The sequence below is a fragment of the Mus caroli genome, unplaced genomic scaffold (genome assembly GCF_978045245.1).
Source record: "Mus caroli unplaced genomic scaffold, Mus_caroli_1 scaffold_13, whole genome shotgun sequence".
Lineage (NCBI taxonomy): Eukaryota > Metazoa > Chordata > Mammalia > Rodentia > Muridae > Mus > Mus caroli.
Genome location: NW_028227268.1, coordinates 80,042,070 through 80,065,613, shown reverse-complemented (window position 1 = coordinate 80,065,613; position 23,544 = coordinate 80,042,070). Strand labels below are relative to the sequence as shown.

The window sequence follows — 23,544 nt, the reverse complement described above, 5'->3', positions numbered from 1 at the left end:
TGACTCTAGGACCATGCACATATATTAAATAAGGACTCCAGCACTGGGCTCTGCCTACAGCCTTTGCTTTGTGGTGTTGTTTATATTCTTAGTAGCTTTGTGAAGCAGAATCTCACTGAGTTGTCTAGGCAAGCCTTGAACTTGTGACCACCTGCCTCAACTTCCTAAGTCACTGGGATTATGGTTCTGCATCCCACCTGGCTAGGTTTAACTATTCTGACTCAAGGCCAAAAAGCTATGATTGTTACAATTTTGCTGAGGCAAAAATCTGAACATAAAAAATAGATATTGTGTCTTTAACCATTCTCTATCTTTATTATATGTGTAATGGGTGGCCTGCAACTCATAAAATTATTTATTTATTTATATTTTTTGAAAATTTTATGCATGTACTCAAAGTATCTTAATCCTATCCACCCATTCATAGATATACTTTTTCTTCAAGGTAGTCTTTTAATTTTTGAATTATTTGTCTAAATTAAAATTTGGAGAGGGTATGTTTGTGTGTGTGTGTGTGTATGTGTTCACATGAAAGAAATCTAGCTTTCTGGCTTCTTTTTGAGAATCTGAGTCTTCACTGATGGCACCAATTTGCATAACTATGTAACAACTGATCCCTGTGATGAGGATATGTTCAGCTGTGTTCTGATTGTGCCTTCAGTCCCCACCATTAGCTATTGTTTTACCCTTGGCTCTGATGTGGGCATACAGATCCCTCACCTCTTGACTCTGCAGCACCAACAGAAGAGGTAGGAAAGCGGGACAGAGCAAGGGCATCTGATGAGATGTATAATATCTGGTATCAATGCCATGATGCTCATACATTTTGAGGTGGCCATAATCGTTTTCTCTTCTACAGACCCCCAAGCTGCTCATCTGATTCATAGAGATTAAATATCTTCACTTTAAAACCAGACCCATCTGGGTACAAGTCCCAATCTCACTATTTTTTATGTGACTTTAGGATAGCTTATTACAGAATAACTATACCCTTACCATTGTCTATTTTCCATATGTCTGTGTCTATTGGGTCTCCAGTTATACACTGTACATTTCTCAGATGCAAAAGTCCTACTCATGGCCCAGAATGGTGGTGCATGCATGCCTTTAATCCTAGCACTTAGGAGACAGGGCAGGTAGATTTCTGTGAGTCCCAAGCCAGCCAAGGCTACATTGTGAGGGAGGTCCTGTCTTAAAACAAACAAATAAAAAAGACCTGTGTCCCCTTGATTTTCCTTATAGCGTCACACAGAAGGACTCAATATCTGTGCTTGTATAAAAGAATCATTTGTTTTTTAGAAAGAGGATGCATACATATAACATGGTGGGCCAAAGGTGCTCTGGGACTCCAAAGTAGAAACACATCATGTCTCTGTATATTTGACTCTCTACCTGATAAATTGTCTATAAGCCACGGAAAATATGGCTGCTGCTTTCCTGATGCACTACTGGATAGAAATGGGGTCAAGTTCATTGCTGTTTCACAGTACTTAACTTTCTCTTCCTCATGATTCCTAGGATTGGGTCCTTTTTAAATGTTTTTATTAACTCCTTCAGAATTTCATACAATATATTTTGACCATATTCACCCTCTCCAACTCATCACCTTAACTTCTCCTGGAACTCTCTTCCCTCCCTATTGTCCATATTCTGGGCATAACTGCAGCATGGACTCCTTGGGTCTTACTTTACATGTCAACTGTCAGGAAGACCTCAACTTCCAACATGTCTTAGTCAGGGTTTCTATTCCTGCACAAACAATCATGACCAAGAAGCAAGTTGGGGAGGAAAGGGTTTATTCGGCTTACACTTCCATACTGCTGTTCATCACCAAGGAAGTCAGGACTGGAACTCAAACAGGTCGGAAAGCAGGAGCTGATGCAGAGGCCATGGAGAGATGTTCATTACTGGCTTGCTTCCCCTGGCTTGCTCAGCCTGCTCTCTTATAGAACCAAGATTACCAGCCCAGAGATGGTCCCACCCACAAGGGGACTTTCCCCCTTGATCACTAATTGAGAAAATGCCTTACAGTTGGATCTCATGGAGGCATTTCCTCAACTGAAGCTCCTTTCTCTGTGATAACTCCAGCTGTGTCAAGTTGACACAAAACTAGCCAGTACACAACAGAAAGCAAGTTACTCTCCGTCAACAACAGACTCTATAGTACTGTCCTTTTCCCTATTTGCATAGTACTCCTTGAAATGAACTAATCGTTTAAGTCACTTACCTGGCGAAATCATCTCACCCTCCATCAGCATATAATCGGTAGCATCCTGAAACGTGAGCATAGTAAGAACTCAGCAGATGTTTGGTGATCATGGAACGTAAGGTTTAATCTTTCGTCAATTTATGCATTCAAAATATCACGATGGAGAATCCCACACCCAATTCTGTGAGGTCCACGCAGACTTAGAGGAGGCCAGCATATCAGGAACAAGGAGGAATCCCATTTGCTGATCCATTCAAGGTTACTGATAATCCTCTCCTGTCTCCTAGGTTGTAGATGCGGAGGACTTCCAGAGGTGGGCCAGCTTCCGGCGTGAGGCTGAAGCATCCCTTGACAACCGAGAGGAGCTTCTGATGGAGACAGCCCAGCACCTGGAGAATCACCTCACTTTACTCGGTAGCTAAAAATAAGACATCGCTACATTAAAAACAACGGGAGAGGAATGCTGCAAGTTAGGAAAGGGACTCTTGGCCAGGATTCTGATGCTGCTACAATTTTGTCTCAATTAGGAGCCTTCCCTGGGTTTTTCCAGATAGTTGGCATAATTGGGCCATACCAGCAACCAGCCCAGTTTCCTGGGGTTGCCCTGGGAGCATTCCTGGACTTCCTGCTGGAAAAAGAAGCCCATAAGTTTGGCTTCTTCCCCAACAGCAAACTCCTCTGCCCAATCAAATGTTTGTTGTACACCTACTGTGTGCACGTAGTAGCATGCTAGGCTTTGCAGCTAGAGTGAAAAAATGGCACCACAGCTTCCCTATTCCCACACTTGGAATCTAGCCTGGATGATTAAGCAAGTCAGATCATCACTCAGGAAGTGACAGGAGCTGGGACAGATGTACAGATGGGATATAAGTGCAAAATCTGAGGTGCCAACTCACAAAGGGGCCAAGATGGTTTGGAAAGGCCACTAATTGCAAAGAACAATATAAGTTATTCAGAAAAGGGGGGAGTGTTCATGACAGAATATTGTATCTAAATGAAAGGCAGAAAGTGAGGTCTGAGAAGAAGGGGAAATGCCTCAGATCTGCTTTCGCTGGACCACAGAATAGAAAGGAGAGCTGAGAGGATCCCAGTTCATGAAGGGCCATGTAGATCATATGCTAAACATTCCTGGAGTACTTTAATAAAATCACCAGGGCTACCGCTATATGAAAAGGTAGGCTGATGATGCAGGGCAAGAGGGGAAGGACTGAGACCAGCTAGGAGACAGGCTGGATGTCTGTAGGAAGAAAGAGCATTGCAGAGATGAAAAGTGAAAAGCTTTGCTTAGGAAAATGAATCTCCTGCTGTCTTGGGAGAAATGCCCTTGCCATTAATCACTCTGAGGCCACCAGGAGAGATGAGAAGCAGCTGGAAGGAGTTTAGGTTTAGGGGATCGTTCACAGACCCCCTCTAAAATGACACACAAGAAAGGATTAGGGCTGTACACAGGCCACTAAACCAAAAGCTGTCTTTCATTGCTACAAGATGGTGAGGCCTTGTCAATTAAATGGCAGCAGCAGAATAGTTGGACAGCCTTCAAACAGAACTTCTTACTCTTTAGCGCCTTCTGCCTCTTGCCTTGTTCATTGGCTACTATGTTTGCTGCCTCGTAAGCCCTGAGACTTCTAAAGCTGGAAACAAGAATTGTTTTTACAAGAACCAGAAGGCAGCTGGTCCAGAGTAGTCTAGCCACCATACAAGGCCACAAGTGGTCACCCCATCTGGGGTTCCCACCACTCTCTCACCTCCTGGACGTGTCTTTGGCTTCAGGGTAGCACCAACTCTCTGCTGTAGAAGATATTCATCAGCTGGCTCTGCTGAAGGACTCACTTGTCAGAGCCTGTCAGCTTCCCTGTCTAGGAGAGGCGTTCACAACCTTCCTGTTTCATTTTCTCTTTCACACAAATAAATGTGTTTTCCCTCTTCCCTCCACACAGCCTCCCTGTGCTGTAAATCGATCTCCTGAGCTCACCTCACAGGCTAAACCTCACAGAGAAACGATATTTAAGTCATCACTGCCCACAGAGTTCTTTACTTATACATTTGTACCTGAAATACAAAACAGGCACATTTGAAGAGAGATGGGCCCCTTTTTGCACCTCAAGGTGGCTGGGAAATGTGACTTGAAGGCAGAAGCCTGTGTGACCACCAAAAATGCTGCATGGCCTTCATACCAAGTCTCAAAATACAAGCAATATGCAGTCAATATAACTGCTTTGCCAACGGATTTCCACCCTGAATTGTTCAAAGAAACAAAGTCTTTGCTTGTACCCTAAGTGAAATGGTTAGCCATTAGTGTGTGGCCTAGAATGAATCTCATTTCAAATGCAGATTGAGTTTTGATTAAGCACTTAGCAACTATTTCATACATGGGTACGGCTTCATCGGAGTTGAGGCAAAGCTTGAGATCATCCACAGATGATGACATCTGTATGTCTAATTGTGCATGACTGTGCATATCGAAAACAAATGGGAGTCCCCATTAAACCTGCTGTGATCTGCGCCAGAGCAAGTTTCTCTCTGCTCTCTTCAATACTCACTGCCTTGTGTCACTATAGGCCACCACCAGGTCTCCTCTACACTCCTGCTTAGTCCCTGAGAAACTCTCATTCTGACTCTCTATTCTCCAATCCACTCTCTAGAATGATCTGAAAATACACACCCGATCCTGCCCCTCCCCAACCTAACACCCTGTTACAGCTTTCTTTGCAGCCAAATAAATTCCATATCCCTCAAGGCCCTGATATGACTTCAAAACCTATTTCCCTCTCACTCACTCTCCTCCTGACTTCCTTTCTAGTCATCTCATACTCTGAATTCTAGGCCTTCACACCTGTTGGTCCCTCTACCTGGAATATTCATTTACCTCTGCCATTGATCTTCCTGGTCTGAACAGAAATAGTTGTTCATCAGCAAGACTTTTCCTTGACTTTGGAGGTGAAGTTCTGTGTCTGCTCACAAAGCACTCTGATCTTGCCATGTAGCTCAATTACAAACCGTCCAATGGCTTGAGTTCTGGGCAGGTAGCAATTATCCTAAATAGGGTTACTAGTGGTGCTCTGATGAAACACCATGACCAAAAGAAAGTTGAGGAAGAATGGGTTTATTTGGCTTATGCTTCCACATTACTTTTCATCATTGAAGGAAGTCAAGGCAAGAACTCAAATAAGGCAGGAACCTGGAGGCAGGGGCTGATACAGGGATCAAGGAGGAGTCCAGCTTACTGGCTTGTTCCTCATGGCTAGTTCAGCCTGTTTTCTTATGGAACCCAGGACTGCCAGCCCAAAGGTGGTCACATACACACAATAAGCTATACTGGGCTGGGCCCACCCATGTCAATCACTAATTAACAAAATGCCCTATAGGCTTGCCTACAGCCCAATCTTACAGAATAATCTTAATTGGGGTTCCCTTCTCCAAAATGACTCTATCTTATTTCAAGTTGACATAAAATTAGCCAGCATACCAATCATCTTTATCTAGTTCCTGGTTGTATCCTGTGTGCACAGACTAGTACAGAGAGCATATTTGATTAATGGCTGTATAATGCTGTGGGAGAAGTAAACTGGCACACATTTGACCTAACTGTGCTCCCATGTCTTTGGTGTTTCCAGGAGCCACTGGGATTGAAGATCGACTCCAGGAAGGGGTTCCAGATACCATCGCTGCACTGCGGGAGGCTGGAATCCAGCTCTGGGTTTTGACAGGAGATAAACAGGAGACAGCCGTCAATATCGCATATTCCTGCAAACTGCTGGATCAGACTGACACAGTTTACTCCATTAACACAGAGAATCAGGTAAGGCCAAAGAGGGATTAAATGCTGATATACATAGCAGCCCCTCAGCCAACTCTGAAGATCTTGGATCTCAGAAAAATCTGAAAGTCATTCAGCCCAGCATTCAATAATCCATCCACATGCTTAGTAAACAGGTCGCTTTTATTGCTACTTACCAGGGAGTTTGAGCTTCCCTACTTTATAGGTAAGGACATTGAAAACCACAAAGGCTCAGTCTCCTGCTCAACAGCTTTCCCTGCTAGTCTGCTAGTCTAGACACCAAATCTAGAGTTCTGCTTTCTTGTCAGGCTAGTGCAAGTCACATATACCATACCCATTTACTCAATGGTCAGTATCTTGCTGGTTAAGATTAAGCCCCCTATTGACAAGTCCCACTTGTACTGAAATTAACCGGAGCTTAAATTTTCAACATCAATTTATACGTTGTGGAACAGCATCCTAAAAGAAATAATGCATCATGAGGTTATGTTGTGATAGGATGGGAGAGAAAGTGTAAGAACAAGCCAGAAATCAGTATTTCCCACCAGAGCAGGTTGTGCCAAGTATGAGGACCAGGAAAGCACAGTATGAGACACCTAAAGAAATGTCTTCCCAGCTATCCTAAGAGTTTGTATTCGGGAGGAAGATGTAGAAAATGAAATAAGGAATGTGGAAAGTGTGATGAATTCCCCTGTCAATGGAGCAGGGATGAGATTCAGAGGAGCTGGACAAGAAGAGCACTGTACGCAAGGGGCCATGGGAAGAAGGAACCTGGGAACCTAGTATATTCCATGGGGAAGGAGAAGTGGAAAGGCAGGTGAATGGAAGCAACCAGAGTGGGAAAGAGAGTGCTGGCCTCTTGCTGGCTGAGTGAGACCCCAGGAGAGAAGTTTGGGAAGATTTATATTTGGTCTTTATACCATGAAGAAAGATGCATTGTTTGAATGTGTGGGGAGGGAAGGGGGGACTGGGGATCTGTTCCAGTTAGTAAAGTGTGTCCCTCAAAATCATAAGAACCTGGATTCAGTCCCCAAACCCTTATAAATGAGGTGGTCATGGCAGTGAATGCTCTAATCTCAGCGCTAGGGAGAAAGAAACTCACTGGGACTCACTCATCAGCCAGGTAAGCTGAATAGAGAGAGCTCGTGGTTCAGAAAGACCCAGACTCAAAAATATGGTAGAAAGTTATTGAAGAAGACACCCTACATCAGTCTCTGGTCTCCACATTCACCCATGTGCATGATCATACACACACACACACACACACACACACACACACACACACACAATACAAAGCATGCTTATGTCCCTTAAGATGTAAATCTTGTCTATAAGCTTCCTTTTCCTGTGGATAACTTTGAAGATTGAATATCTGCAAATCCGTAGGACAATCAGACTAAGGAGGCTGCAGTGGGCTGGCTTCTACTTAATGAGATGCATTCCTGTAGGAAACTGAAGATGTTTGATTAATAAGTCAAGTTTCTAAAGAACAGTTGGCCACACTCCAAGTCATTGTGGGTTTACTCACTGAATTTTCAACTCCATCACTGTCAACTCCTTCAGAGCTGTCCAGAACCCTCTAAGACAGTGGTTCTCAACCTCCCTAATGCTTCAACCCTTGACTACAGTACTTCCTCATGATGTGGTGACCCCCAAGCATAAATTTGTTTTTGTCACTACTTCATAACTAATTTTGCTACTGTTATGAATCGTAATGTAAACATCTGTGTTTTCTGATGGTCTTAAGCAACCCCTGCAAATGGATTGTTCCAATCCCAAAGGGGGTCACAACCCAAAGGTTGAGAACCACTGCTCTGCGATTACACTTGAATCTTCACACCCTTATACATCCCAGGAGCCACTAATCCAGTAAGGGTAGTCTCCCTTAGCCTTTTCCCTGGGAGGACGTAGATATATAAATAATATTAAGCCAGAAAGTGAGAAAACACAATCTAAATCTCAGATTTATTTAAGCCTTAGTTTAATGTAATTACCTATTCAGTGAACATTTTCTCCACAGGTTTTAATTTACCTAACTATAAACATATTTAGATTTACTATCTCTTTTGTATATATCGCAAAGCAATAAGCAGGTTTTATGGGGTCTGCCAAGATTTCTAGGTTCTCGTGTCTATAAATTCTAAGACTAGAAGTGCATTTTCAAAAGGAACTAATAATAACAACCACCGTTACTATTATTATTGACAACACCTTTAGAGCTTCAAATGCTCCAAATTGTACACTCCATAGCTTTCATCCTCTGCTCTAAAGCATGGATTAAAGATACTTAATGTGCATGCTGCCAGAAAGATTAAATAGGATCGTAGAGGGAAAGTACTTACTTAGTCCTTATATTTGTTAGCTAGTGCTTCATGACAAGTTATCCCCAAGGCTTAGCAACTGAAACAGTCCTTTATGATCCCAAGGTTCTGTGAGTTAGAAACCCAGGGATTTCTGAGCCAGGGTTTGTGGGTGAAGGTCTCAGTAAAGTTATAGGCTACCTTTCCAGGGCTCTGAAGCAAGATGAAATTCAACTAGGTTTATAGGTAGGAAGGAACCCCACTTCCAAGTTGACCCTCACATTTATTAACAGATCTCAGTTCACAGTCCTCTAGGCTTTGCCACAGACTGCTACACAACATGGTACCAGATTCCTCCCAAGGCAATCTACTAAAGTGAATGAGAAAGAGTGCTGAAGTAGAAGTCAACTTGGGAAGATATATCGTGTGTGTGTGTGTGTGTGTGTGTGTGTGTGTGTAAGATTTCTCTTCCTTGGGAGACTCATTAAGTCTATGACTAGAAGGAATCACTCCAGCATTGTTTACTGCAGGATCGTGACAAAATGTTAAATATTCAGTAACTAGAACTATTATGATTAAAACGTGGAAATAAGTGGATTCAGGTTTGGTTGTGAACTTCACAGCTCCTGTGACTGTGTGGTCCAGTCTGGAGGAATTTATGAGACTAGAACTAAGCCCAACATCCAGCAAGAATCACCCCATTATCTGGAAACACTTTATACTCCAGAACCAGTTCCTGTGGCCCCTCCTGGCTCTTGAAGTCCTTCTGTCTGCAATAGCAATTTAGCATCTCTTAAGGGAAGATTCAGGAAAATGAGCTGTATCTACTCCAGGAATTACCCCCAATGATTGTTAGACAATAGATCAATCTACCCCAAATCTGTCACTTAAGGAGGACCTTCACAAAATCTACCCAAATCCACATATCACCTCAACTATTTCTCTTAATGCTTTTATTCAAAATAATTTACTTGAATAATACTTTACTTTTAGAATAGATTTTTAGCATTTTGACTAATAAAGAAATATCATCCCATCCCTTATAAAAGAACCTGATAGGCTCAAGGGATGGCTCAAAGAATAAAGTACTTGTAGCACAAGTATAGCATCAGAATTCAGATTCCCACAACCTGTATGTCAACTGAGCATGGGGCATGCCTGAAATCCCAACTCTTAGAGGCTAAGACAGGGAATCCCCAGGCCAAGCTAGCTGGATTAGCCAAGTTGACAAGTTCTAGGTTTAGTGAGAAGAGACCTTGCCTTGGTAAAGTGGAGAAAATTCATGACAGGCACCCAACATTCCCTCTGGACTCCACATGCACAGGACACAGACACACATATCTACATATTCACCAACACATGTGCAAACATCCATACAGAAATGCATGCATGCCATACTTACATAGAAAATCCAGTTCATATGAGTACAGCATGCTACTAAAGTTATTTATACTATTATCTTCTGTCTTCTCAAGCTTTATTAAAAGGTAATGTTTACACGAGTTGAAGAGATATCAGAAGAACAATTAGTACTATGATTTGATTTTATCATTGATATAATTCAAAGTATTAGAAAAGAATTGCTAATTAAAAACAACTTCCTCACCAAATTTCAAAATAACATCATTTATTTTTAAAAAATCATAAAACTAACATGATAGTGGTACATCTTTAATCACTTGAAAAGGGGAACAGTAATATCACTAGTTCAAGGCCAACCTGGACTATATCAAAAGACCATCTCAAAGTAGAAAAAAAAATCACAGAGAAGACTCTTTGAACCAGTAATAATTTCATATTCATGGTCAGTCCAGACCAACACGGAAAACACTGTATAGCACAGTTCTAAAGACCTCTGTGGAATAGACCAATAGATCTACCCAGAGTGGCGGGTTTCTTTTCAAGTTAGGAAGCCATGATTAAAAAAGTAAGGTTCCTGCCTCACTACTATTTGGCTGACATTAAGTAAAGTACTATGTTCCTCATTGTTTCAATCTCCTCATCTCTAAACCAAGACCAGGGATACCACAACAATGTGTAAAGGCACAGCAGGGAACTGGAAAGGCCTGTAAGAGACAGAAGAAAACTCACAGAACAGCATGAAAGGTTGTCAGTGTCTACCAACATATTAGTGCTGATTTTTATCTTATACCCGGCCCAACTCAGTTGCCATCTTGCAACAGCCACTTCTACTTCTAATCACCTTCTCCTATTCTGGCCACTAATGTCTCAAAACTCAGTATGGTTTAATGCTGCTTCAAATACTGCAGAGAAATGTGCAATGAACTTGGAAAATTCCTGAATGACTTATATGGTAGAGTTTTATAATTATCTTACTAAAAATAAAGGTACAGTTTTAACCTTCAAGGCTGCTTACTAACACTTTATTATGTGACCTCTGCAGGAAACCTGCGAGTCCATCCTCAATTGTACATTGGAAGACATAAAGAGGTTTCATGAACCGCAGCAGCCAGCCAGAAAACTCTGTGGACACTGCATCCCACCTAAGATGCCATCTGTTAACTCGGGAGCTATGGCTCCTGAAATTGGACTGGTCATTGATGGGAAGACACTGAATGCAATTTTCCAGGGAAAGCTGGAGAATAAGTTCCTGGAGTTGACTCAGTACTGTCGGTCTGTCCTGTGTTGCCGCTCCACCCCACTGCAGAAGAGTATGATTGTCAAGCTGGTGCGAGACAAGTTGAGCGTCATGACTCTTTCCATAGGTACCCATCAGCCTGGGATGTGGGTGGTATCTGGGCAGGATTGACTTGACCTGGATCAGCTGTGAAAAACAATATGAGTAGGCAGAGGTCTTTGATAAAAATTGCAGTCTAGATGTCAACATTAGGAGATGAAATAGGGGCCACTAGATTAGAACAATAATCAAAGCACTTGGAACTGGCCAGTTAGCTAAATAAAAATCAGATCTTAGATGGAAGTCACTGACAAACAAGGGCCCTGGACTCAAAATATGAATATGGTTTTAAAAAATATTTCTATCAAAAATAGACAAGCAAGAGTGTTCCACTAAGAGACATTATCCAGTACCCTCCCAGATTTATTTACCCATGGTAATACCTAGGATATCTATAAATTTGCTATTCTTCTGGGGATAGAAGGGGTAGGGGTATTTCAAATCTTTAGATGTTATCTCTTAATTTTATATGCTAGCCTCTACACCCAAGGCATATTCTTAATTGACTCTTGTTGGTTGATGATAATTGGTCAGAAGATCAAGGGCTAATCATCTCAAGCACAGAAATAAAAATTTCGCACTAAGTACCTCCCAGGAACAAGAAGCCTGATTTATAAGAATCTTCTTGATCTGGTTTACACTAACTCACTGATGGTGTTTCTTATCAGGGCCTTATCATTCCTTATCACTGGGCTCTTCATATTCTGTCCAAGTTAAATTAAATGTCTTGCCATTCTCTATGGACCCTCCTCCTTACCCTCATCTCTCCAAGCCTTTGTACAAAATGCTCTGTAAAACACTCTACCCCTACCCCCACCCCCACCCATATCTTGCCCTTTTTGGCGGATTCCCATTCCCCATCGTACCTCCTACACATAAGCTTATAGGGACAGAGTCTGTTTCATTCACTATTTGATCTCAAGATGAGCACACTCCATACATATATTAAATATAGTCACCACCACCCCCATCTCTCAACTCACATACATCAACCTAGTCCCTGAAATTTTAGTTGTCTTTGGGCCTAAGAGAAGATAATTATAGAAATCAACATTCATGAGTTTAAATAACTATTATGATATATTATTCTAATTTGCTATAATACTGTATTATTAGTTGTTGTTAACATTTTATTGGACATAATTTATGAAGTAAAACTTACTATCATTACATATATATATATATATATATATATATATATATATATACACACACACACAAATAGTTTATAGAGTGTATCACTGTCCATGGTTTCAGACACACAGAGCTAAGGGTAACTGACCTATTCTACTTAGGGTCATCTCTACAGAAGAAAAAAAGGCCTCTCTTTTTTCTTCTCTCCAGTTTTAGAGATCTGGAAAATATTATATTCTTTTAAATAGTCTCCATATACAATATAAAAACTGAGAGAACCAGGCACAGTGGCATATGCCTATACCCCGAACATATGGGAGGAAGAAACAGTAAGACCCAAAATTCAAAGTTATCCTCACCTACACGGAGAGGTCTAGGCCAGTCTGGGATATATAAGATCAGGTCTCAGAGAAAAAGATGAAAGGAACAGATCCTTAGCAACTACATCACTACTGCAATACTGTGAACCGTCCTCTTCTCTAATCCAGATACACAATAGGCAATAGCCCAGCACATGCTCTCTGAGGTTAGAGATTGGCTTCACTCCCATAGCAACAGAAACAAAACCAACAGGGCGAGAAATAGCATGATTCCACACCTCTGCTTCTCCTGGTGTGCCAACAGAAGTTAAAGCTTAGCTTTATTCTGCCTTTGAGAGGATTAAAATTATGGACTGCTGTGCTATCGAAAAAAGAATCACTATTATAATGACAAGGTCTACCAAGAAAGACAACTACTACATTTTTAATTGGCACATAAATCATATAAATTTATGGAGTACAATATTAGTGATAACATTTTAAAGCTCCATATACTTGTTGCCAAATAATTGTGGAGGAATTATTCTCTCTCCTCTCCAATTCCATTATTCTCTATCATAAACAATGTAAATTTAATTACAGCTTATATATGAGAAGCTACTATGGAAAAACAGTGGGTTCCAAAGGAGACTATAGTAAACACTGTCTCTAACAAGGTGACCAAGCAGAGCCCACAGGACTGTATATTTTTATATGGAAGCTTATAATGGTTTTGTATTTTTAAACATAAAATTTAATACTACTAGCCTTTCAGCAACAATTATTTCACTTTGCTTTGTAGCTTACAAAGCCTAAAATATTTATCTGATCCCTTAGAGTTTAGCTTGCTGAGCTCTGGCTTACAAGATAAAGCACTGGGGAGATTTGGGCTCTGTAAGATGCCCTCACCGTATAGAAATGTATGTGGCTTCTTCAATTAAATAGACCTTCACCAGCCACATTTCAATAGATATAAGATGGTAACTATTTCTATATTGTAGATACAGACGTTTTTACTACATTAGAGAACAGTCTACTCGATAGTCCTGGTATCAGAGGTAGGGTGTCCATGTGTCTGTGTGTGTGTGTGTGTGTGTGTGTGTGTGTCTCTGTGTGTGTGTCTGTGTCTGTGTGTGTGTGTGTATATGTGTTGTGTGTGTGTGTGTGTTTTGTGTGTGTGCCTGCTTTCATGGCCTTACCTCTAGTTTCATGAAAGCTTAATTTACTCAGTGATACTATATCTCAGCTTAAAATAATCAGTGAATACATCTCATTTTTTCTATATTTATACAAAAAACTGAATGTCATCCATTCCTTTGGGTCTTACTCATGGTCTCTGACGAGCTAGCTGTCCCTGCATTCTAGTTATCTTGATGTGGTAGTTGATTAGAGTCAAACTAAAATAGAGAAGGCCCTTAGGCCTTGTTTCAGTCACCTCCTTGTCATTGTGATAAAATATCTGACCTGAACAGCCTCAAGTGAGTAACTGTTTTATTTTGCTCATGGTTTAGGCAGTTTAGGTTCTGGCTACACTACATCCTCCTGAAGTGTAAAGCAGGATCTCAGAGAGGATGAACTACATATGTGACCCCATGGTCAAGTCTCACTCAGCATTTGCTCTAGCTCTAACACACACACAGACACACACACACATGTCATCATGGAGGGAGCATGATGGAATAGAAGTGCCATTTCATGGGAATCAAAACTGAGAGAGAGACAGGAAAGTGCCTGAGAGAAGACACCCTTCAAAGGCATGTCCCAAGTCACCTACTTCCTTTAGCCAGACCCCACTTCCCATCAGCTCCCAAGAATACCATCAAATTATAAATCCATGACTGGATTGTTCCACTCATAAAGTCAAAGCCCTTATGACATAATCACTCCTCAGTGGGTGGATGCACCCTCTGGGGACCAACCCTTAAACACAGGAGCCTTTCAGGAGACATATTACATCAAATCCTAACAACCCCCAGAATCAGAACAGAAATATGCAAGTTCCGGTACTACTGCACGCCTTCACCGGATGGACAGCCCTCACCAAGTCTCAAAATTTGTCAGAGTCTCAATTTACTCTTCAGCAAAATCTATTCTAAGATGTGCAAAGGCCTTTCTGCACATTATAAAGGACCATTCATGACACTTTTGATCATCATTGATGGAGTAAAATGTCAGTAAGAAGTAATCATTGAGAGATTTAAAATAAAGTGGAGTTTCTTCTGTTCAGATGGGTCTTCTGTTCAGAGCGGTTGGACCAGGTGTAAAGATGCTCGCTGTCTCTTTTCTTTCAGGGGATGGAGCCAATGACGTAAGCATGATTCAGGCTGCTGACATCGGCATTGGAATATCTGGGCAGGAAGGCATGCAGGTACTGTGCCCTTTATCTCGTCGTTCTTCTTGTCTGCTCTCCTTTATCCTTACTGTAGGTTAGAGGAATATCCCAGGGGGCTGAAGAAACCTTCCTTTGAGCTTCCCAGAATTTTTAACTGACGGTCAGGGGGTCTTCCATGCCTCTGTGTCCTCTTTTACCAAAATCCTACAACTCAGTCCTTTAAAAACAGAGGGACATTGAGGCTATGTGGCTTCTACAAAAAAAAAAAAAATCAATGGTAACAATAGTCTAAGGCTACAGCATGAATAAGCCTTTCTCTGACTCCACATATCCTTGTGACCTCCATAAGGAGTGACATACATAGGGATATTTGAATATATTTTATTGCCTCATAAGTTAATTGGTACATTTTCGTAGGGTACCTAATTCTCTAAAAATTCAATTTGGAGCAAGCATAATAAAATGAGATACTATTCTCTCCCATTAAATCAGACCCTGTTTTCTGAGCCATCAGTGCTCGTAATCTCACCACCAGAAAAGATACTGCTTTCAATGGTTGCTGAGAGTAAGAACAGCAGCCTTAGTTCTCTGTCACCCTTCGGGTCCTAACCATATGCCAGCAATGTCATATACTTTTATATGTTACCGCATGGGATTTCAATAATTATATATTATAGACTGTCGATCATTTTTTCAGATAATAAAACTGAGGTTCTGGGAGTTGACATAATTTGAAAGTGTTCCAAGAGTCCTAACAAACATATCTAAACTTCATATTCTTTATTTTCTTTTTCTTTTTCTTTTTTTTAATATTTTTTATTACGTATTTTCCTCAATTACATTTCCAATGCTATCCCAAAAGTCCCCCAGACCCTCCCCCCTACTTCCCTACCCACCCATTCCCATTTTTTTGGCCCTGGTGTTCCCCTGTACTGGGGCATATAAAGTTTGTATGTCCAATGGGCCTCTCTTTCCAGTGATGGGCGACTAGGCCATCTTTTGATACATATGCAGCTAGAGTCAAGTAAACCTCATATTCTTAAGAGACCTCTGTATCTTGTTATAAATGTCCCCAATGACAGAATGTCCATCTCAGCACCATGTAAACAAATGTCCCAACCAATGGAGTCATCTGTATATAATGCCAGTGGCCTACTCGAGAGGCACTCAAGGGTACTCAGAAGTTTGAGAATCACCTGGTGAATTTGTTCTCTTTCAGAACAGAAACTGCCAGTGGGCCTTAAAAAATTATTGCTGGTTAACTGGATGGAAAGAGGGCCAAGTAGAGTTCTGGCCCTTCTTAGATTCTAGTAAGGTTTCAGCTTCCAAAAAGGGAGGAGGGGTGTTGGAACCTAAAGAGCCACCTTAGAGTGAGCACATGACAAGGGATCAGGCCTAGTATAAAGCACTGTCTTCAGGAGAGCTTCTTTGGGGGCATTGAGGGCATTGATGGCTGTAAGTTGAAAACCAATGTCTCTGCTCTTTCCTCTTAGGCTGTCATGTCCAGTGACTTTGCCATTGCCCGCTTCAGCCACCTCAAGAAGCTGCTGCTTGTGCATGGCCACTGGTGTTACTCACGCCTGGCCAGGATGGTAGTGTATTACTTCTACAAGAATGTGGTGAGTGTCCCCTGTTTAACTTTCCGTACAGCCTTGCAAGAGCTCTGTCTCCTCTGAATACTGGATGAAGCATTTCTGCACAAGGAAACCAGCCAGGCTGACCTGGATTTGGAATCTCACTAACTGTCCAACTTGGGGCAACACTGTTCATCTCTCCATAGACCATAGATTCCTCCCTCAGGAAAGGGAGGCAGCTATTGCTTGCTTGAATGTTGTCATAAGAACTGGTAATGCTGTGCAGAAAGCACTTGAAAGACAAACATAGTAGCCTATAACATGGTTATCATTTTCCTCTTACTCCATGGTTTTAGACTCTGATACAGTCTTCCTTGTTCAGAAATTAACTTCTCTGTCCAAAGTCCAATGCATATGCATACATAAAAGAGCTGCACAACAAAAATTAGGTAAATTCAATCAGCTGGAGGGTGATGTTGTCTCAGCACAGTCTACGCAAACAAGTCACTCCACTTGACTTGAAATTCACTCTGAGAATGAAAGACAGCTTACTTAGAATCCAAAACAGCCTATTTAGGTTTTTATTTTACATCCAATGAATCATTCTTTTGAATCAGCACAGCCTTGTCTCTGCATTAAATTTGTGAAACAGAAAGAAAACCTCTCCAGCCAGCCATGCTCTCAAAGCTCAAATGATATTTATTTCTAGCATGTTGCCAAGCTCCAAACTGCAATACGGATGCTGTATTATCTCCCAGCTGTAATTAGAGGGTGGGCAACGATGACTTCCACATCCGAAACCAATTCCAGAGGGGATTAAAAACCTGCCTGCTCTGAAATTTGAACAATGAATTAATTACTGTAATGGAGCATCTAGGGAGGAAGAATGGGCACCCAATCTCAGCCCTGCTGTCACGGGGTTCAGTGTGCTCCCTGTGAAATGCAAAGACCAGAGGGGAAGTAGAAACCAGCCTCTAGGAGACAGATATACTTTGTGGTGTTAAATTTTCAAGATGCATGTCAAGACAAAACAAAGATTTACTTCATCTATTCAAATAACTGTTGAATGTCTGCTGTGTGCTAGGCAGCATGCTAGCCAGTTGGCACAGTGTGTGGACTGAGCCAGGAAGAAAATGTCCTTTATCCGAAGGAGATGCTCTGTCCATATTGAGATGACAAGCTTCTTCCCATGAAGACTAGGTAGCAAATAATGTCTGCTTTGCTGGCTCCGGGTGTCTAGATGAATCTTACTATGTAACCCAAAGAGAGGATGAAGGGCCAGGAAAGACCCAGAGTGACTAAAGTGAAAGAACTTTGAAAATTCAGATGCTTGTTTCTAGTTTTCAACTAGGATAAAGGGCAGCTGAGTTCAAAGCCCTACCAAGACCATGTCTAGTAAATGAGGGTGCTAGATTGGCACAAATCTACTAAATTCTTGTAAGACATCTATCCCCTCCTACCCCCGCCGCTACCTTTAAGACTTGGGTCTTGAACTTCTCAGTTCCCTGAGGCTAGATACATACTTCAACCATTTTACAATATGATTGACCAGCACACTCTGGGTAGGAGGATCTCGGACAGAAAAAAGAGTTGTCAAGACAAAATTAAAACCTGGTATGTTGGCATACACGTCTAGTTCCAGCCCTTGAGAAGCAGGAACAGACAGATCTCTGAGTTTGAGGCAAGCTTGGTCTACATAGTTAATTCCAGGCCAGCCAGGCCTCCATACTGAGGTGCTGTTTTAAAGAAAATGGTGTATTTAAGCCTAATCACTCACTCTTCTGTGTTGTAAGGTCAACAGGAAGGAATCACGTGGTAACCCTCATGAGGTTGCCTTCCCCTTAGGTTTCCTGCTCATGGACTAACTTGCATTCATTTGTTTTCTTCAGTTTGCATCCACAGTAATAGTTTTCCTCATGGCCTCTTCCTACACTGTCATTATCCTTTGTTCTCATTCATTCATCCCCCCAACCTATTGTCCTCTCCTACCCTCCAGCTGACCCCCTCTGTTCTCTCAATTACTTCTTCTTATTATCCGTATTACATCATCCTATCCCCCAATCCCAAATATGCTCCCAATGATCCTTTCTAGCTTCATGAGCTAGGAACACATATGTAGTTACCTATTAGATATACACCCCAGTTTCCTCATCCATTCCCTTCCCTGACCATTGTGTATGGTCCAACTATGAGCATAGCCATGCAGTATCTCTGTGTATATGGACTTAAGAGTCTTTGGAGTATATAGCAATGATGAGCCACATGACAGTTCTAGCTTCAGTTTTGGAGGAAGGACCCGCCACAGAGATTTTCATGGTAACTGCCCAAGTTCTGTTCCCTTCAAGCTGTGAACAAGGGTTCTCCCTTCATCGTCCTCTGATCGATTGATCTAGGTCATTTACTTTCTTGCTGACATCAGCGTAAATTTGACATCAGCTTCCCTGATAGCTAAGGATGGTGAACAATTTTTTTTCAAATATTGGCAGTTTGTATTTATTTTGAGAACAATCTAGTGGGTTAATTAGCCCATTTATTGGTTAGATGGCTATAGGTGGTTATAGGTGGTTATCTGTGGGGCCCGGGTGTGCACCCCATTTCTGACGCACAGTCGGCAGCCTTTCTTTTTGCATGACACAGACAGTGTCTGCACCATGGCACTGGTTTCTAAGAAGCTTTACTGGGCAGAAGCTTCTTAACTTCCCCTAATTCTCTTTCTCAATTTAGGGGATTATTGCCTGAGCCACTGAAGTCCTAGTCACAAAATCCTTCCCTGGGCCTGTATCGCGCTGTCTCGTACAAACATTTCAAAGTTTCAGCTTTTACACTAAGGTCTTTGACCTACTTATAGTTTACTTCCACACAAGATGACAAATATGAGTCTAGTTTCATTCTTATACATGTGGATGGACAGTTCTCTTAGCACCGCTTATGAAAGAGGCTGCCTTTTTCTCCACTGTACAGTTTTGACAGCTTTGTTGACAATTAGACAGTTAGGGCAGGAGAGAGGTTGCTCAGTGGTTACAGCACTGCTTCTCTTCTAGAGATCTTTTTTTTTTTTTTAATATTTTTATTACATATTTTCCTCAATTACATTTCCAATGCTATCCCAAAAGTCCCCCATAGCGCCCCCCACTTCCCTACCCACCCATTCCCATTCTTTTGGCCCTGGCATTCCCCTATATTGGGGCATATAAAGTTTGCAAGTCCAATGGGCCTCTCTTTCCATTGATGGCCGACTAGGCCATCTTTCGATACATATGCAGCTAGAGACAAGAGCTCCGGGGTTCTGGTTAGTACATCATGTTGTTCCAACAATAGGGTTGCAGATCCCTTTAGCTCCTTGGGTACTTTCTCTAGCTTCTCCATTGGGAGCCCTGTGATACATCCAATAGCTGACTGTGAACATCCACTCCTGTGTTTGCTAGGCCCCGGCATCGTCTCACAAGAGACAGCTATATTTGGGTCCTTTCAGCAAAATCTTGCTAGTGTATGCAATGGTGTCAGCGTTTAGAAGCTGCTTATGGGATGGATCCCTGGATACGGCAGTCTCTAAATGGTCCATCCTTTCATCACAGCTACGAACTTTGTCTCTGTAACTCCTTCCCTGGGTGTTTTGTTCCCAATTCTAAGAAGGTGCACAGTGTCCACACTTTGGTCTTCATTCTTCTTGAGTTTCATGCGTTTAGCAAATTGTATCTTATATCTTGGGTATCCTAAGTTTTGGGCTAATATCCACTTATCAGTGAATACATATTGTGTGAGTTCTTTTGTGATTGTGTGATTTCACTCAAGATGATGCCCTCCAGGTCCATCCATTTTGCTAGGAATTTCATAAATTCATTCTTTTTAATAGCTGAGTAGTACTCCATTGTGTAAATGTACCATAATTTCTGTATCCATTCCTCTGTTGAGGGACATCTGGGTTCTTTCCAGCTTCTGGCTATTATAAATAGGGCTGCTATGAACATAGTGGAGCATGTGTCCTTTTTACCGGTTGGGACATCTTCTGGATATATGCCCAGGAGAGGTATTGCTGGATCCTCCGGTAGTACTATGTCCAATTTTCTGAGGAACCGCCAGACTGATTTCCAGAGTGGTTGTACAAGCTTGCAATCCCACCAACAATGGAGGAGTGTTCCTCTTTCTCCACATCCTCGCCAGCATCTGCTGTCACCTGAATTTTTGATCTTAGCCATTCTGACTGGTGTGAGGTGGAATCTCAGGGTTGTTTTGATTTGCATTTCCCTGATGATTAAGGATGTTGAACATTTTTTCAGGTGTTTCTCTGCCATTTGGTATTCCTCAGGTGAGAATTCTTTGTTCAGTTCTGAGCCCCATTTTTTAATGGGGTTATTTGACTTTCTGGAGTCCACCTTCTTGAGTTCTTTATATATATTGGATATTAGTCCCTTATCTGATTTAGGATAGGTGAAGATCCTTTCTCAGCACCTATATAAGGCTGCTCACAACTACCTGAAACTCCTTCCTCAAGGAAATCTGATTGCCCTCTTCTGACCACAGCAGACATTGCACTCACATGTGTACGTGTGCATACACACACACAAATGGAAATAAAAATAGCTATTTTATTAAAAAGACAATGTTTGACCTTTCTCTATGAAACCCAGGCTGCTATCATTGTGTGAGTTTATTTTCAAGTCCCCTGATCTCTTTCATTGGTCTACACATCTCCCTTTCTAGACAACGTCAAGCTGTTTTTGTTACTGTGGCTCTGTAATATCGTTTGTTTTGAGTGTATGTTGTCTCTGGCACTGCTCTTTCTGATAAGAATCATTTTAAGTATCCCAGAACTTTTGTGTGTCCATATGAATTTTAGTTCAGTTCAAGTGGCATAACTTCATTTAAGGGGTGTGTGTGTGTGTATGTGTGTGTGATTTTAAGTAAATATTAAATGTTTCTGTAGGACTTGTTCAAGCATTATTAGTGTTATTAATCCTCCCTTCCTCCTGTATTGACTTATCTCCTGATCCCCAAATAAGCCCTACCCCTCCACATTCCCCCATTCATATCACTTGGATTTTACTAGTCCCTTCTCTAGCACCCACTTCCCCATGGTCTTTTTTTTTTTCTTCCTAGTTTCTTTAGTTACTCCAGCCTTTATATTCCCATTGGAGACAGCAACCACAGAGAGAATATGTGACACTCGTCTTTATTTCTGTCAAATTGAAAAGTGCTAGGTACATCATAGTCAGGGATTAACATAGATCACTGCATGATTTCCTGATTTTGACAGTTTCTGAGTAGCGATCTGATGTTATTCTGGTGTTTCTGCCTCTGTGTGTTGTTGTTTTTCTCTTACAGCAGCTTCTTTTTTCCTTAAGATTTTATTAAGAAATTTTACTTTTAGTGTATATGATGTGAGATTTTGCATGGTAGTCTGTGCCTGCAGAGATTACAAAGGACATCTGATCCCTTAAAGATTGAGTGGCAGGCAGTTGTGAGCCTGGATGCTTAGAACTAAACTCAGGTTCTCTCAGAAGCAGTTCACATGCCATACCACTAGTGTGACACACTTTATCAGCACCATCCCTCTAAACCTCCCATTACCATTTTTAATGTAGTTTCTTAGCTTTGTATTTTTGACATGTTGCCTGTATATATGTCATAGCCCTCTGGTCATTTCTATTGGGGTTCTAAATGCTTACTTAATTCCTTCTCTAGATTTGGAGTTTTTTTTTGCTATAATTTTCATTGACCAGATTATCTGTGCCTTCAGTTTATCTCAATCCTTTCTTCTGTCATTTATATTAAGCTCTGTGTCCTGGTCATACCTCACAGTCTGAGGATGTTGTGGTCACAAACATTTATTGATGTTGGAATGCATGGTTTCATCTTTCCTCTCCTGCATCCCTGACACTTTTTTCTGCTGCTGGGTTAAGCCTGTGGGAAATGCTTTCCACTGGGTTTTCATTTTGTTCACTGAGCTTTCATTTCCAGCTTTTAGAAAAAAAATTCTTACAATATCTCTGTCCTTTTTCCATCCAAATCTTCATTTTCTTCATGAATTTTCTGCCTGTGTTATGACTTTCTTCTCTAGGATCCCCATTGGACTTAGCTGCCTATTTGTATGTTCTTTTAAAGGTTTTGTAAGCTTCCACCAGTGTTTCATCTATTTGGGTATCTTTGAGTCCCATAGTTGAGAGATTGTGTAATTATGGAGGAGTTGTGCTGTCTTGTTTTTCATGTTTCTTGGATTTCTGTTTAGCCATTTGTGCATATCTCCCTGTGCTTGCATCAGGGAGCCTTCCTTCATACTGAGCTCTTGAAGGCTCAATCCCCAGCAACACTCAGCAAGGAGAAAATTAGTACAGCAGCAGCAGCAGCATCTCAGCATGCAGGGTCTAGAAATATACTTACGTTACAGACCATTGATTACCACAGATCTGAAAGCGACAGTAGCATGAGCTATTGAGTTAAGGATAGCTCAGAGTCAGTATGAAAACAGTAATGAATGTGATGAAGGAAGGAGATGAGGAGAGAAGGGAGACGCCTGATTGGATAGATGGAGAGCAGAGGCGTGGGAAGAATTGTTAGAAGTAGGAAAAGAAAGAGCTGTGTAGCAAAACTAAAGAAAATATTAAAAAGTCCTCCCAGTCCTCCCAATAGTGAAAAAGTTCTAAAATAGGTCAGTGTAAGAGGGAGAAATAAAAAAAGAAATTTAAAAGCATTACTTTTTAAAGGTCTGTAAGGTAAATCAAAATATTAAATATAGAAGAAGAAAGGAGAAGGAAACAAGGAAGGAACAAAAACACAAATAAATAAAAAAAACATAGAGAAAAATTAGACTGATGACAGGCTGGCGAGATGGCTCAGAGGTTAAGAACACTGGTTGCTCTACCAGAGGTCCTGAGTTTAATTCCCAGCAACCACATGGTGGCTCACAACCGTCTGTAATGGGATACAGTGTCCTCTCTCATGTGTCTGAAAACAGCTACAGAGTACTCATATGCATAAAATAAATAAATCTTTAACAAAATTTGATTGATGTAAATACAATACAGTAAATAAAAAAACCTGTACCAAATATATAAAAAAGAAAGGGGTGAGTATCAGGGTAGCTTTGTTCTAGGTCTTCAAACTGGGCACTGCAAGTATGTGTAGAGGGGACCAGTTAAACTGTGACCTCTCACCTGTCCTGTTGGATAAGTGTCTGATGTTCTCCAGAGCCGTCCTTCTTCAGAGGGAAAGTTCTTCAGAGG

General features: G+C 41.4%; 1 protein-coding gene across 1 annotated transcript in view; it reads left to right on the top strand.

Annotated features, from left to right (window-relative positions):
- The window catches only part of Atp10b (ATPase phospholipid transporting 10B (putative)), a 112,090-nt gene that overhangs the window by 70,446 nt on the left and 18,100 nt on the right, over nt 1–23,544 (top strand). The window contains exons 12-16 of the mRNA XM_085829021.1: nt 2,497–2,623; nt 5,824–6,008; nt 10,692–11,013; nt 14,710–14,786; nt 16,244–16,369. Of these exons, the coding sequence (XP_085685147.1) occupies nt 2,497–2,623; nt 5,824–6,008; nt 10,692–11,013; nt 14,710–14,786; nt 16,244–16,369 (837 nt within the window). The remainder of the gene's footprint in view (nt 1–2,496; nt 2,624–5,823; nt 6,009–10,691; nt 11,014–14,709; nt 14,787–16,243; nt 16,370–23,544) is intronic.